The sequence below is a fragment of the Lepus europaeus genome, chromosome 19, assembly GCF_033115175.1.
Source record: "Lepus europaeus isolate LE1 chromosome 19, mLepTim1.pri, whole genome shotgun sequence".
NCBI classification, from domain to species: domain Eukaryota; kingdom Metazoa; phylum Chordata; class Mammalia; order Lagomorpha; family Leporidae; genus Lepus; species Lepus europaeus.
The window spans coordinates 17,871,003-17,886,774 of NC_084845.1; the positions used below are offsets into that span (position 1 = coordinate 17,871,003).

At 50.0% G+C, this 15,772-nt stretch overlaps 1 protein-coding gene across 1 annotated transcript; it reads right to left on the minus strand.

The window, feature by feature from the left end:
• Window positions 1-1,783: 1,783 nt before the first annotated feature.
• Window positions 1,784-13,603, minus strand: NUDT19 (nudix hydrolase 19). Its single transcript, XM_062176442.1, has 3 exons — window positions 12,660-13,603; window positions 4,869-5,076; window positions 1,784-2,748 (listed from the first exon to the last, which is right to left on the minus strand). Exons 1-3 carry the CDS (start codon window positions 13,386-13,388, stop codon window positions 2,543-2,545), a joined length of 1,143 nt encoding a protein of 380 aa, XP_062032426.1. The 5' UTR covers window positions 13,389-13,603; the 3' UTR covers window positions 1,784-2,542.
• Between the last annotated feature and the right edge of the window lie 2,169 nt (window positions 13,604-15,772).

The following is a 15,772-nucleotide window of genomic DNA, read 5'->3' on the forward strand; positions in this document are numbered from 1 at the left end:
TAATGCTATAACTAGTACTCCAACAGTATTTTTTTCACTTTGTGTTGCTATGGGAGGGCAAACTGTTGAAATCTATATATATACTAAACTGATTTTCTATATATAAAGAGAATTGAAAATGAATCTTGATGGGAATGGAAGGGGAGAGCGAGTGGGAAAGGGGAGGGTTGTGTGTGGGGGGGAGTTGTGTTGGGGGGGGAGCCTTTGTAATCCATAAGCTGTACTTTGGAAATTTATATTCACTAAATAAAAAAATAAAATAAAATAAAATAAATCTTTAAAAAAATTATTGTGAGACCTATTATTAAACTGATATCGGACTGCTTATTCATAATTTTCAATATTAATAAGCCTGTGGGCTCTTGCCACATATTCAGAGAAGAATTCTGAATACTGGCTCAAATAGACCAGATAACATGGTAAGTTTTTAAGCTTTTTATTCAGTGAGAAAAACGTGCAGGAGAGTGAGGGCTTTATTTAGAGGAAAAAGAGAAGTCTAGAAGCCAAATTGGATCCATACCAGGCAGAGAGCAGACCAGGAGCAAGCGTACAGGCAGGAGAGCAGAGAGCCAAGGCCAAGGGCAACAAGGGGAACAAGGGCAAACTAGGGAGGGGTCCACCGTGCCCCAAAGGGGAGTGATTACATAGTCTGATTGGCAGGTGGGCATACAGGTGGGGTCAGGTAGGGGCATGAGCTCACACAGGGCGTGGTGAACGCATGGTCTTCCAGCTCACAAATCTAATCGATTTGTATCCTATCTGCCTGCCTACACTAAAAGCACTCCAACCAGTGAGAGGGGAAACAACAAGGTAAAAGGCAAACAATTCCCTCCTTAAAGGATGTGACCCGGAAGCACTTACCTCCCTCAAAGAGAGAAGAGGGTCTGAGGGTATGCAGTGAGGGGCTTGGGTGTCTAAAGGTCAGTTAGAGGGGAAGCAACCAACAGAGCTGTGACCACAGAAGGGGCAAGGAGGAGTGGAATAACCGTACGGTGTGGAGAGGGAAAACTCAGAAATAATGACAGATGCCAAGGCCAGCCTAGTTCTGGGTGGTTCCAGAGGTCATCACCCAAAAGGCTCAGAACAGACAGAGGCCATGATAATGTGAAACGTCGTTGTTCCTGAGGTTACAGACGGCATCCTAGGCATGGGGCAGGGACACCTGTGTGCTTCCTGCTTCTGTACTGGGGCCCAGGCAGCTGGAATGCATCAGGTAAGAAAGCTGCTGTGAGCACCAGCTGGGCTCTGAAACAATCTAATTTTTTCCATGCATGAGGACAACCCTCTTATTTGGGGCTGGGGAGCAGGCTATCACAAGTAGGAAGTTAGGTGACAATCTCCCAGAAGGGATTCCTAGGGGCAGCTTTACTCAGATTAACGACAAAACTGTAGCTCTTCCACGGAGAAAGACCAGTCACATAACTACCGGGACATCTAAACCACCTGTTTAACCTTTAACCCGTTAAAGGGTGCAGGGCTGGGAGGCAGGTTCTGCTCTTGGCTGTGGTGCTGACGAGTGGCATGGGTCTGTTTCCCGGTGTCCTCACTGGCAAAGCCACAGTGTACGCTGATGGACTTCAGCTCGGAGCACTCACTCCTGGCCAGGTAACGCTATCTGTGTTGGGCACCTCTCCCAACTAGATGCCAGCAGCAGACCCCCGTCCCCTGGAGTGGTGACTTCCAGTCATCAGCAAATGTCCTCTGAGAGTGAAATGCCAGGGGTTGAAAACCACTTCCTATAATCAGGATTAAATAACACATACTTCATTTGTATTTACCAATGTCTTTATTTTACTGGTAGGGAATGGAGACATTTCATGAAAAATGCAATCAATTGTATGATACAGTCAAGATCTTGAAAAAGAATGATCATTTCTCACCTTTAATCAGTAAACATTCCTCTCCAAAAGGAGGTGAAAAATACTTATATTAAATGTACCAAAAATAAAACTCATTAATTAAATACCACATCTCTCTAACTTCTCTGCATTCATTAACTACCACTCTGGAGTAAAAACAGTGATGGCTTTTGTTATGGCTTCATATTTCTTTAAAATACTAACTAAAATAGATTTCCTTGTACAACTGTATTATTGCATGTTAATCGACAAGATAAAATGCGAAAGAAAACAGTGACATCATCATTTGGAGGCTGTCGCAGTCAACTGCTCACCGTCCAATCACACATCCTTTTAGTTAATTCCCAGCAGCAAGTGTGAGGAACTCGTGGGTTACTCTGTAAAGCACCTTGGGAAAGAAAGTGCAAATACAGTGGCCCAGCAGAACAACAGCAGTCGAACATCTTATTTAAACTTCTGAGATGAGAAATCGCCCATGGAATTCTTGGTAGCAAGATCATTAATACTTTATAAACTTTATACTTGTGCCATATTGTAAGGTTTACAGAAAAAAAAAAAAGCAAGAGAGCTAAGAATCACTGCATCAGAACTTTTACAGGTTTCTTACATTTCAAGTAAGTTTAATCAACTCTCATTGTTATTAGCACCACCTCGAGCAGGCCAGCGTGCCAACGAGCGGCGCCCTACAAGTGGCTCTTACTCGCCACGTAGTTCTTGGGATAGATGTGCTTGTACTGCGGCTGAATGGTCACGTGAAGGCTATACTGATGGCGGCTGTGGATCACTATTCGGTGAAATTTCTTGCCTTCCCTCATGACTTCTTCTATACTTTTTTCAGTAGACAAAACTTTTTCTAAAAAGTCTGAATCTTTCAAGTATAGCTCATCCCCTGAAAAACAATAAAATTTTAATTCCATTGAGTATTATTTTACAAGTAACTCCAATATGTTGCTCGCACATGAATCACTGTTTGGGACTAAGATAGTTGCTAAATGGTCCTAACCATATGAGCTTCTCTCAATTTCTTTCTTGTATTTTTCTTTGTCAGTTTGAGAGGCAGAAGGCAGAAAGAGAAAGAGGAAGTGCACATCCGGCTCTCCCAGCGGCTGGCTCATTCCCCAGATGCCTGCAATGGTCTCACTCACAGGGCAAAGCTGTGAGCCAGGAACTCTGTCCCAGCGTCCCAGGCAGGTGGCAGGAACCTAATTACTGGAGCCTGCACCATGGGCCCCCGGATCCCCAGTGGGAAGCTGGAATCAAGAGCCAGAGCTGGGTATCAAACCCAGCACTCTGATATGAGACATGAACGTGCTAACCACTATCTCCAAAGCCTGCCTCCCTTCTTATATTTTGAATACCTCACCGCCTTCATCCCCCCGCAAAGATTTTCTTTGCATGCATAAGCACTTATGACTGGTATACTGTTCGTGAACAGTAGCTTGTATATTAGATAATGACTCTCAGTATCTTTTGCTATTTCATTGTGTTCTGATAATCTAAAGAAATTACCATTGGAGCCAGTGCTGTGGTGAAGCGGGTAAAGCCACCACCTGCAGCGCTGGCATCCCATATGGGTGCAGGTTTGAGTCCTGGCTGCTCCATTTCAGATCCAGCTATCTGTCATGGCCTGGGAAAGGAGTAGAAGATGGCCCAAGTCTTTGGGCCCCTGCACCCATATGGGAGACTCGGAAGAAGCTCTTGGCTCCTGGCTTTGGATTGGCTCAGCTCCGGCCATTGTGCCATTTGGAGAGTGAACCAGCAAATGGAAGATCTCTCTCTCTCTCTCTCTGCCTGTGCCTCTCTGAGAGGTAACTCTGCCTTGCAAAATAATAAATAAACCTTAAAAAAAAAAAAAAAAAACCACCACTGATAGAAATGTTGCTGAATCGTGGCTCTGCAGGTTGCAATGCAAACGTTATCACTATTCTCAGGAACCGAGCCGGCAGCCATGAAGGGAGACAGGCCACAAAGCCCCAGTGTGGAGCACCACCAGTACTCTTGATGTGCACCAGGCCAACAATAACCAGCTCAAACAAGCTGCCAGCTTCCCAGTGCTCACAATTCAGAATTAAAGTGACACAGATGAAAAAGAACTTTGTCAATGTCTAGGAAATGTATTTACATAAAAGTAAACATGTATGGGGCCATAATTGTGACTCTGGGTTAAGCTGCTGACTGCAACAGTGGCATCCCATATCAGAGTGGTGGTTTGAGTCCTGGCTGCTTGACTTCTGATCCAGCTTCCTGCTAATGTTCCTGGGAAAGCAGCAGAGGATGGTCCAAGTACTAAGGCCCCTGTAGCCTATGAGATGGAGTTCCTGGCTTCTGGCTTTGGCCTGGACCAGCCCCGGTCATTGCAGCCATTTGGCAAGTGAATCAGTGGATGAAAGAGCTCTCTCTTTCTTCCTCTATTTCACCCTCTCTCTCTTTCCTTTTCTCTGTCAGCCAAATAAATATTTTTTTAAAAAGTGGGGTCTGGTGTAGCGGCATAGCAGGTAAAGCTGCCACCTGAGATGCTGACATCCCATATGGGTGCCAGTTCAAGTACCAGCTGCTTCACTTCCAATCCATCTCTCTGCTATGGCCTGGGAAAGCAGCAGCAGATGGTCCAAGTACTTGGGCCACTGCACCCACACAGGAGACCCGGAAGAAGCTCCTGGCTTTGGTCTGGCCCAGCCCCAAGCCGTTGTAGCCATCTGGGGAGTAAACCAGCAGATGGAAGAACTCTTTCCCTATCTCTCCCTCTCTCTCTCTCTCAAACAAATGAAATAAATCCTTTAAAAAAGAAAAAGCAAATGAGCACAATATATGTGTATAACATATTATCCAGAATTCTCGTTATAACAAGTACTAGGGCTATTTTATAGGCATTGACCTTACTGAATACACACCTTGTAGCCTCTAAAACCCAGACTGTATTTCATGTCTCTGTGTTGGGCATTCCCATGCCGCACAGCCCAGCATACCGAACGTGAGTTCTAACAAAAGCACGGGGGCATCACAACTTACCAGGTAAAAGCTGGACCACCCCATCAGCAGTTAACAAGCTGATGGGCAGCCATCTTTCCACTCCTTCCAATGCACGGTCCAAACAAAAGATGTGCAAGTCAGACAGGGAGGCAAAGTTCTCAAGTCTTCTGATTTCGTAGAACTGTGGTGGAGGCAGCCAAATCTCCTTTGAGATTAAACTTCTGGTTGCCTCTGAAGGAGAGGACCACTGTGGAAGACAAAGGGAGGGTTTCCTAAGGTTCATTCCATATATACTGTGAGATTTGAGGTTGTTGGGTCAGTGCCCAAGATCTCATTGAGATTTAAACTTGATGCCCGCGTGCGTTCTTCCAGATCCCTCTGAGACTACAAGAAATCTGTGAAGGGAGCTGACTTGGTCCTCTTCAGAGGCTGCTTGCTGGGCCACTGACCCTGAGAACTAGCAAATATGAGGGTGCTCCACAAGGGCCACGGGAGATGGAATGAAGAGGCCGGCGTGGCTGCACAGCAGGTGGAGCCGCTGCCTGCGATGCCAGCTTCCCATATTGGAGCAACAGCTGGAGTCCCAGCTGCTCTGCTTCTGATTCAGTTCCTTGCTAATGGGCCCGGGGAAGGCAGCAGATGATGGCCCAGGTACTTGGGCCTCTGCCACCTATGATGGAGTTCCAGGATCCTGGCTTAAGCCTGGCCCAGCTCCAGCCATAGTTACTTGGGAGTAAACCAGCATATGGGAAAGTCTCTCTGTATTTCCCTCTGTCAGTCTGCCTTTCAAATAAATAAGTTTTTTTTAAAGATTTTATTTATTTATGTATTTATTTGAGAGGCAGAGTTACAGAGAGAGAGGGAGAGACACAGAGTGGTCTTCCATCCGCTGGTTCACTCCCCAAATGACCACAATGGCTGGAGCTGAACAGATCCAAAGCCAGGAGCCAGGAGCTTCTTCCAGCTCTCCCATGTGGGTGCAGGGGCCCAAGGATCTGGACCATCCTCTATTGCTTTCCCAGGCCATAGGAGAGAGCTGGATCGGAAGTGGAGCAGCTGGGACCAACGCCCATGTGAGATGCCAGCACCACAGGTGGCAGCTTCACCCTCTATACCACAGTGCTGGCCCCTGCTTTTTAAATTTTTTAAAAACATTTTTGAAAAGCAGAGAGGCAGGCACGCACACACATGCACATGCACACACACACACATGGAGCTCGCCACTGATTTACTTCCTGGATGTCTACAACAGCCAGGGCATGAGCAGGCCAAAGCTGGGACCCAGTAACCCACCCAGGTCTCCCATGTGGGTGGCAGGGATCCAAGTACTCAAGCCATCATCCCCACTGCCAGGGTGCACACCAGCAAGAAGGTGGAATAGGAGTGGAGCTGGGACATGAACCCTGGCACTCTGAGATGCAGATATCCCATGTGGTGGTTTTACTGCTGCACCAAACCTAAAATGTTTCACGTCAGATGTTTCCACTTCTCAGGGTCATGCTGCATATTCTCATTTTATAGACAGAGAAATTCAGGCAGCTCCTCTGACTAGAGTCTTGGCATAAAACTCTGGAGGTGCCTGGCTCCAAAGTCTACATTTTGTTGTTGTTTTTAAGTATTTATTTATTTGAAAGGCAGAGTTACAGAGAGAGAGAGAGAGAAAGAGACAGAAAGAGATTTTCCATTCACTGGTCCTGAAGCTCCATCCAGGTCTCCCACATGGGTGACAGGGGCTCTAGTCCTTTGGCCATCTCCTGCTGCTTTCCCAGGTGCATGAGCAGGGAGCCAGATTGCAAGTGGAGCAGTAGCCAGGAATTGAACTGTGCTCACACGGGAGGCAGGGGCTTATCCCACAATACCAGCCCCCCAAATTCTACTCTTTCCGCTAAGCTTTAGAACCTCAGCACTAATGATTCTAGCCGCATAATTCCTTATTGTATTATGCCCGAAACAGGGGTGTTTAGAAGCATTCCTTGGCTCTACCCACCAGATGCCAATAGCAATTCACCAGCAGTGACAACCAAAACCATCTCCAGACATTGCCAAATGTACCTGGGGACCGGGTGGGCCTCCTGCGGAGAACCACCGGTCTAAACCGGGTAAAGAACTGTTCATTGGAACCTCCTCTCCCAGCCGGGAGAGAATGCCCTCTCCTCCCCTCCCCCCTGCAATGTAACAAACAGAGAACTGGATAAAAGCTCTGAAACAGCCGTTTCCAGACACTGAACACGGCAGAGCTGTGATCTCGGAGGAAGGACAAACAAGGCGAGCCCTGACATTGCCTGTGGCTTCTGCCTGAAGTCATTCCAGGGCTGCACCACAAGGAGGCAGAGTCTGGTCAGCATCCAGGACTCTCAGTGACCCCAGGGGGCAGAGTGTGCAGTTGGGGAGGCCCTGCGAGGAGGGGCCCACGGCTAATAGAACTCAGATTTGGTGTCCTAGAATCTTTGCTAGGCACTTATCTGTACATGCATAACACGAAACCACACGAGCCAGGAAAAGACGATTCCCGAGAAAATAAGTTACCCTCTAACTACCACGTAGGGGCCCTGTAGAATATAAGGAGTATTCTAGCAGACCCAAAAAAGTCACGTGAGAAGTGCAGCTACATCAGCACTAGAATAAAGGCTACTGTACACCCACCCTAAGCCAACTACACTCACACTTGAAAAACATCAAGGGAGGAGCTCTGGGAACTGAAGCAGGGGTGAACGTGGTAACACTGGAGCGAGCGAGGACTCCAGCTACAGCCGTCTGGGCCGGTGCTGGGTCCCTGCAGCCTGTGAAGACGGTATTGCCTACACTGGCTGCCCAAAGGGCGGATGGGCTCCACTGGCTGCCTCGCTCCAGTAGGACAGACAGTATGGGCAGGACCCACAACGGCACCAGAGGCGAGCTAAGCCACTTTGCACAGGAAGAAGGTGCTCCCTCTGTCTAGACTTTGCTCCTATATTGAATTTGAAACTTGCGTTAAGAAAATCAAGAAGGTCTGCATCTACAGTCACCCTCAGAGGAACCCGGGCTCCAGCAAACGCATCACTGTGGCCAATGCGGAAGTTTCCGTGGGGATGCACACTCTCAGCATGGGATTCTAATACTAACAGTCCGTCCAGTCTGTCCAAGAAACACCGCCAGGATGAAAGCACTCCACCATGTGTTTCACTAATGCCAATTTGCAGCAGTAGCTAGCTGTCTGTTTCATCACGTTAGTGGTGGATGTGCAATGCTGGTAGCTGTGAGGCAGCGAATCAGTCACTGGAGAGGGAGAACCCAGAACCCAGCAGGTGTTTCCAGGAAGCTGAGCTCATCAGGGTGTGTATTAGGATCCAAGTGGAACTGTTGCCTCTAAGGACCTTGCAAGAAAACACATACCGTGAAAATGAAAGGCTATCCCTGGTTTAACGAAGCGTAATCCTATGTAGAAAGCTTAATCCTATGTAGGAAGCTTAATCCTATCTTTTGGGGACAGAGGCTTTCTTTGTGTGCTAAGCTATACAAGTTAGAGAAGAGTAGATTGTTTTGTTTCTAATTTCCCTCCCAGATCATTAAAAAGACTTTTCTTTTTATGTTATGTATTTTTTATGTTATGTATTTTTATTCAATTGAAAGACAGAGAGAGAAAGAGAGAGAGAGAGAGAGAAACAAAGAAAGACAGAGATAGACAGACAGATTTTCCACCTGCTGGTCCACTCCCCAGACACTTGCATTAGCCAGGGTTGGGGCAGGTCAGAGCCATGAGCTTGGAACTCAGTCTACAACTCCCACATGGATGGCCTGGGCCCAAGCATTTGAGCTGTCACCTGCTACCCCCCAGAATGCTGATTAGCAGAATGTGGAAGGGGAAGCAGAGCTGGGACTTGAACCCAGGCACTTCAAAATGGTGTGTAGGCATCCCAGGAAGAGACGTAAGGACTGCGCTAAGTGGCAGCCACCCAAAACACCTTGAAAACAGGGCTGACCGGGGCATTCTCATCCTCTCATGGGGCCATCAATGACATTTAGCGCAGCCATTCTGTGCTAGCAACATTCTGCAATTCCTTCAAAGAAGGCAGCCCTTTGAGAAGTCTTTTGAACCTAACCAACAGTCCTTTTGTGGGTGACATTTGTGATTTTCAGTAATCTGAGTTTCTGGGGGTCTTTGAACAAGACTCCAGGATGTGAAGGTTAATTGCTGCGCTGCACAGATCTCATGTATTAGCGTCTGTAGGAAGTTCACCTTTCTTTTTCTTTTATCATATGTTGTGCATTTCACAGCTTTAGGGTTAAATGAATATTAATTTATTTTATTCTTAAAGATTTATTTATGTATTTGAAAGGAGGAGTTACAGAGAGGCAGAGGCAGAGGCAGGCAGAGAGAGAGAGAGAGAGAGGTCTTTCATCTGCTGGTTTACTCCCTAAATGGCTGCAACAGGCAGGGCTGGGCTGATCCAAAGCCAGGAGCCAGGAGCTTCTTCTGGGTCTCCCACGTGGGTCCAGGGGCCCAGGGACTTGGGCCATCTTCCACTGCTTTCCCGGGCCATAGCACAGAGCTGCATCGAAAGTGGAGCACCCAGGTCTTGAACCAGCAGCCATATGGGATGCCGGCGCTGCAGGCAGTGGCTTTACTTATTATGCCACAGCACTGGCCCTAATATATATTTATTTATATACATTTTTAATTTTATTTATTTATTTATTTTTTGACAGGCAGAGTGGACAGTGAGAAAGAGAGACAGAGAGAAAGGTCTTCCTTTGCCGTTGGTTCACCCTTCAATGGCCACCGTGGCCGGCGCACCATGCTGATCTGATGGCAGGAGCCAGCTGCTTATCCTGGTCTCCCATGGGGTGCAGGGCCCAAGCCCTTGGGCCATCCTCCACTGCCTTCCCGGGCCATAGCAGAGAGCTGGCCTGGAAGAGGGGCAACTGGGGCAGTATCCGGTGCCCCGACCGGGACTAGAACCCGGTGTGCCGGCGTCGCAAGGTGGAGGATTAGCCTAGTGAGCCGTGGCGCCGGCCTTTATATACATTTTTTAAATGATTAGGGGCCAGCATTGTAGTACAGCAGGTTAAGCTGCTGCTTACAATGCCAGCACTGCATATCAGAGTGCCAGTTCCCCACTTCTGATCCAGCTCCCCGCTAATGTGCCTGAGAAAGCAGCGGAAGATGGCCCAAATGACTTGGGCCCCTACCACTCACATGGGAGACCAGGCAGAGTTACAAGCTCCTGGTTTTGGCCTGGCCCAGTCTTGGCCACTGCAGCCATTTGGGGAGTGAACCATCAAAGAGATTATTTCTCCCCTTCTCTTTATCACTCTGCTTTTCAAATAAATCTTTAAATAATGAGTTAAATTAAATTAAAATAAGGTTGTGCCTTTAGTTCAGAGATGTAAAGGCAAGTATCATCATTATGAGAGAAAACAGTATTTATGCATTAAAAGGAATTTCCAGGGGAAAGCACTGTGGTGTAATGAATTAAGTCACCACCTCCAATGCCAGCATCCCATATCGGTGCTAGTCCTAGCCTTGGCTGCTCCACTTCTGATCCAGCTCCCTGCTTATGTGCCCGGGAAGGCAGCAGAAGATGGCCCAAGTGCTTCGCCCCTGCAACTGCATGGGAGACCCAGAAGAAGCCTGTGGCTCCTGGCTTTGGCCTGGCCCAGCTCCAGCCATTGCAGCTATTTGGGGAGTGAACCAGTGGATGGAAGATCTCTCTAACTTTCCTTCTCTCTCTCTGTAACTCTGTCTTTCAAATACATAAAATAAATTGTTTTCTTTTTTAAAAAAAGGAAATTCCAGAGAGGAAAAATAACTGAAGTGAAAAACACTCTGGCTGACATTTACAGCAGGTTGGGTGCTTTATAAGCAGAGTGCTAACTAGAAAACAGCAATAGAACAAAGAAAAACAGAGGAAAAGAAAAAGACCGAGAAAAACGGAATCCGGCATCAATGTACTGTAAGACATCATGAAGCAGTCTAACACACGTGTGACTGGAATCCCAGACAATAGGGATAGGGAGAGAGATGAAATAGTTAAGGAAATAATAAAACAAACAAATCAATGTATACCATAATCAAGTTGCTAAACACAATCATTAAGAGAAAAGTATTAAAAGATCACATACACACACACACACACAAAAATGCACCTATATTAAGTACACAGAAAAAAAGATAAAATTGATAGCAGATTTCTCATTCAACATTTCATTAACAGAAGGGGGGGGGGGGTGCTGTGGCCCAGCAGACTGAGCTGTTGCTTGGGCTGACAGCATGCCATATTAAGAGTGTCTGGTTTGCATCCTGGCTACTGTGCTTCCAGTCCAGCTTTCTGATAGTGTGCATCCTGGGAGGAAGCAGACGGCTCAAGCACTTCAGGCCTGCTACCCATGGGAATATCCAGCTGGAGCTCCAGGCTCCTGGCTTCAGCCTGGCCTAGTCCTGGCTCCGCAGGTATCTGGGGAAATGAACCACCAGCTGGAAGATCTTTCTCTCTCAAAAGAAAATAATCTATCAACTTATAATTCTATACCCAGCCAAATTATCTTTCAAAAACGGGAGGGGGGCTTTGGCGCTATGGCTTAGCTGGTAAAGCTGCCACCTGCTGTGCTGGCATCCCGTATGGGCGCCAGTTGAGTCCCGGCTGCTCCACTTTTGATCCAGCTCCCTCCTGGTGGCCTGGGAAAGCAGTGGAAGATGACCCAAGTGCTTGGGCCCCTGCCCAAGTGGGAGACACAGATGAAGCTCTTGGCTTTGGCCTGGCCCGATGCTGGCAGTTGTGGCCATCTGGGGAGTAAACCAGCAGATGGAAGACCTCTCACCCTCTCTCTCTGTAACTCTCACTTTCAAAATAAAAAAAATACTTTAAAAACATTTTTAAAAAGGCAACATCAAGTCTTTATCAGACACACAAAATTTATAGGATTATCACAAGACATGAACATGAAATATTAGAGGAACCTATTTAGGTGGAGGGACATGACGTAGATTCAGATCTACTCAAAGGAATGAAGAGTGCTATGAATGATAAACACCGTAGGTCAACATAAAAGACATCTTCTCATGTTGACTGTCTTTGACTGTCTAGTGGCCGGCCTTGTTGTGTAAGCAGCCTAAACCTGAGGTGCTGGCATCCCCTATGGGCACCAGATCCAACTTCCTGCTAATGGCCTAGGAAAAGCAATGATGGCCCAACTACTTGGGCCCCTGCCACCCATGAAGGAGACCCGCAAGAAGCTCCTGACTCCTGGCCTCCACCTGGCTCGGTGCAGCCGTCTGGGGAGCGAACCATCGGATAGAAAATTCTCTGTCACTCTGATTTTTTAAAAGATTTATTTATTCATTTTGAAAGAGTTTCACAGAGAGAGGAGAGGCAGAGAGAGAGAGAGAGATCTTCCACTCTGATTTATTCCCCAAATGGCCGTAATAGCCAGAGCTGTGCTGATCTGAATTCAGGAGCCAGGAGCTTCTTCCGGGTCTCCCACGCAGGTGCAGGGGCCCAAGCACTTGGGCCATCTTCTGCTGCTTTCCCAGGCCATAGCAGGGAGCTGGAGCAGAAGTGGAGCAGCCGGGACTCGAACCACTACCAAATCTGGGATGCAGGCAAAGGCTTTACCCGCTACGCCGCAGCGCTGGCCCCCTGATTTTCAAATAAATAAATAAATAAATCCTCTAGAAAAAGGAGAACAAGGGTTAGCGCTGTGGCGTAGAAGGCTAAGCCTCCGCCCGCAGCGCCAGCACCCCCTATCGACCCGGGATCGAGTCCCGGCTGCTCTTCCTGCGGTCCAGCTCTCCGCTCTCTCGGGTTCCCAAGTCCTGCTGGCTGCCCACTGCCCGCCGCGAGCACGCCGTACCTGGGATCCCACCACCTCCGCCGAGTCGGGGCAGACGAGCGGCGGCTCGCGCAGGCAGCACAGGTAGAAGGCCGTGTCAAAGCGGCGGCTGCGGTTGTAGCCGTGGCCATGGCTGAAGAACGGCGTGAGCCACACGCTCCAGTCGTACAGCGCCCAGATGTCGGGCGTGCAGTCCAGGTGCGCGCACAGCCGCAGGAAGTCGCGCGCGTCGCGGCGGACGCTGGCGCGCCAGTCGGCCAGGCCCGGCGGCGGCTCGAGGGCGCGGCCCGGCTGCTCCGGAGCCGCCCCGCCGCGGGCGCCGGCCGGCCGGGGGCCCCTGGGCCGCAGCAGCAGCACCCCCGCCTCCTCGAAGGCCTCGCGGATGGCGCAGATGCGCAAGGCCACGTCATTCGGCAGCGCCCCGGCGTCGCCGTCGGGCGGCACCGGAGAGGGGTTTCCGCGCTGGGGCGGCTCCGGGCCCAGGCCGAAGCGCGGCGGCCCTTGGTGCGGCGCGAAGAGGCGCAGCCAGTCGGCCGAGCGGTCGGCCGCGTCCAGCACGCCGCCCGGGAAGACGTGCGCGCTGGGCATGAAGCCTTGCCTGGCGGAGCGCTGCAGCAGCAGCATCCGGAAGCCCTCGGCGGGCGGCGGCGGCGACGGGGCGGCGGCGCCCGGGCGCGTCCAGCCGGCCGCCAGTATGACGGAGGCCGCCCGCCGCCAGCTGGTCGGGCCGGGCCGTAGAGGGCCGCTCATGGCGGGCGTTGGCGGCGGCGGCGGCGCGCGGCTTCCGGCTTCGGGATGTGGCGCGGCGAGAGCGCCTAGGCCGGTCGCTGGGCCCCGCACCCACCTCCGCGCCACCCGGTGCTCTTCTTGGACTTGAGTCCGAGGCGTTGAGGAAGCCTGGGCTGTGTCGCCTTCGGGGCCGGCCTGTGGGAGGGGCGAGACCGCCTCGACTGTCCTGGGGCCCAGCCTGGTCACTCTCGCGGGACAAGGGGCTGTCGCCGCTGCCAGCCGGCGATCGTCATCCCCCGCTGCTGGAAAGGAGGGCCGCACGGTCACCATTCTGGAAGCTTGGACACAGAGCTGGAGACCCCCGAGGGCGCCCCTGATGTGCAGTAGTCGAAACGAGGTGCAAACCCCGGTGCGATGCCGCCTACCCCGCTCAAACCCGAGGGCTGGGACTTTCTCCTTTAGGCAAACAGGTTCAAGGGGCAGATGCCCGAGTTTTGCAATCTCAAGTTAGCCCTGCTAATGTGAAACGAATGGATGAACCAGATGCCAGATTCCAATTTTTCCTGCAGCTCAGCCCGAATGTGAAAGCTGCTTCCTGGCCCCATGCCCTCTTGGGTACATTGGTCTCCTGGCTCCTGGACAGGGCATCCCGGAACCGCCCTAGCCGTCTTCCATCATTGGGTGGCTTCCACTTTCATGGAAGTGAAATTTAGTCCAGACCTAGAGAGAAGGATTTGTCTCCACTCCTCTTTGCAGTGGCTAGACGACTACCACCTCCCAGACAAGTGTTCCTGTCTTCCGGAAGGAGCCTGCCTAGATCTGAGCTCTTAGCAGCTCCTTCTGAGTTACCAACAGTTCTGCCACCATTGCTATTTATAAGTTATCATACATTCATTATGGTTTGGGGTGAGTTAGACTACACTCTTTGAGTTTATAAACCATTGTATTTTATTATTATTATTATTATTTTATTTGGCTTATCAGAGAGGCAGAGGGAAAGTGTTCCCACCCTCAGCTCCCTAAATGCCTGTAATGGCTGAAGCCCGGAGCTGGGATCTGCAGGTCACCCACATTGGTCATGGGAACCGGATTACCTGAGCCATCACCACTACCTCCCGGGTAGTACACGAGCAGGACAGTGGAGTCAGGAGCTGGCTATTGAACCCACGTACAACTCTGTGGGGCCTAGGTCTCTCAATCTTTTTTTTTTTTTTTAAAGATTTTATTTATTTGAGAGGTAGAATTACAGGCAGTGAGAGGGAGAGACAGAGAGAAAGGTTTTCCGTCTGTTGGTTCACTCCCCAGTTGGCCGCAGCGACTGGAGCTGCGCTGATCCGAAGCCAGGAGCCAGGTGCCTCTTCCTGGTCTCCCACATGGGTGCGGGGGCCCAAGGACTTGGGCCATCTTCTACTGCTTTCCCAGTCCACAAGAGAGCTGGATTGGAAAAGGAGCAGCTGGGACTAGGACCAGCGCCCATATGGGATGCTGGCGCCACAGGTAGAGGATTAACCTACTGCACCATGGCGCCGGCCCCATGGTCTCTCAATCTTAACTGCTAGGCTGAATGTAGGGGTGAGCATTTTAATATGCCATTTCTTGGGTAGAACTCACAAATGTCACTACCAATATTTGCGTTGCTTTTTGCTAGTCTCATTTTCTTAAAAAAAAATATTTAGAAGTTGAAGGCAGAGTGCCACAGAGAGGGAGACAAATCTTCCATCTGCTGGTTTACTCCCCAAATGGCTTCAACAGCTGAGACTGGGCCAGGCCAAAGCCAGGACCCCAGAACTCTATCTGGGTGTCCCAGAGTTGAAATCTGGCTCCACATTTTTACCAGTGAGTTCTCTGAGTGCCCTGCCCTGTTCTGCTGGTGGCATTGCACTGTGCCACTACTCCTGGCCTGACAGAAAGCATTCAATGGCCATCCCCTGGGACCCTAGCAATTGTCACCTGCCGCTCAGTCTCCAGAGAGTGGATAGCTTTGTGTATGAGGAGCACTTGGGCCATCTTCCACTGCTTTCCCAGGTTCAGCAGTAGGGAGCAGTGCAGGTGGTACTGGAGGTGCATTCCTATGTGGGATGCCAGTGTCACAAGCAGTGGCTTAACCTGCTGCAGCCCAGTGCCAGCCCCCTCCCTGATTCTAAAGCCCCCTCGTTTTCTAAAAGGGGCAAATGCCTGCGTATTGATTACATCTCCAGAAACAGAATGTGGGACCAGGTGTTGAGAAAAGCACATGTAGAGGCCAAGAGTGGACCCATGGCCTGTTGAAGACTCCGCCAACTTCCGCACACCTTGAGTCTCTGCAGACTCTGTAGTGGGGGACACCTCTCTGAAGTGTTGCTCGTGGTTCTGAGACAGTCATTTCCAAATCCGCTGGGTCCAGGTGGCACTGTGGAGCCTGCACT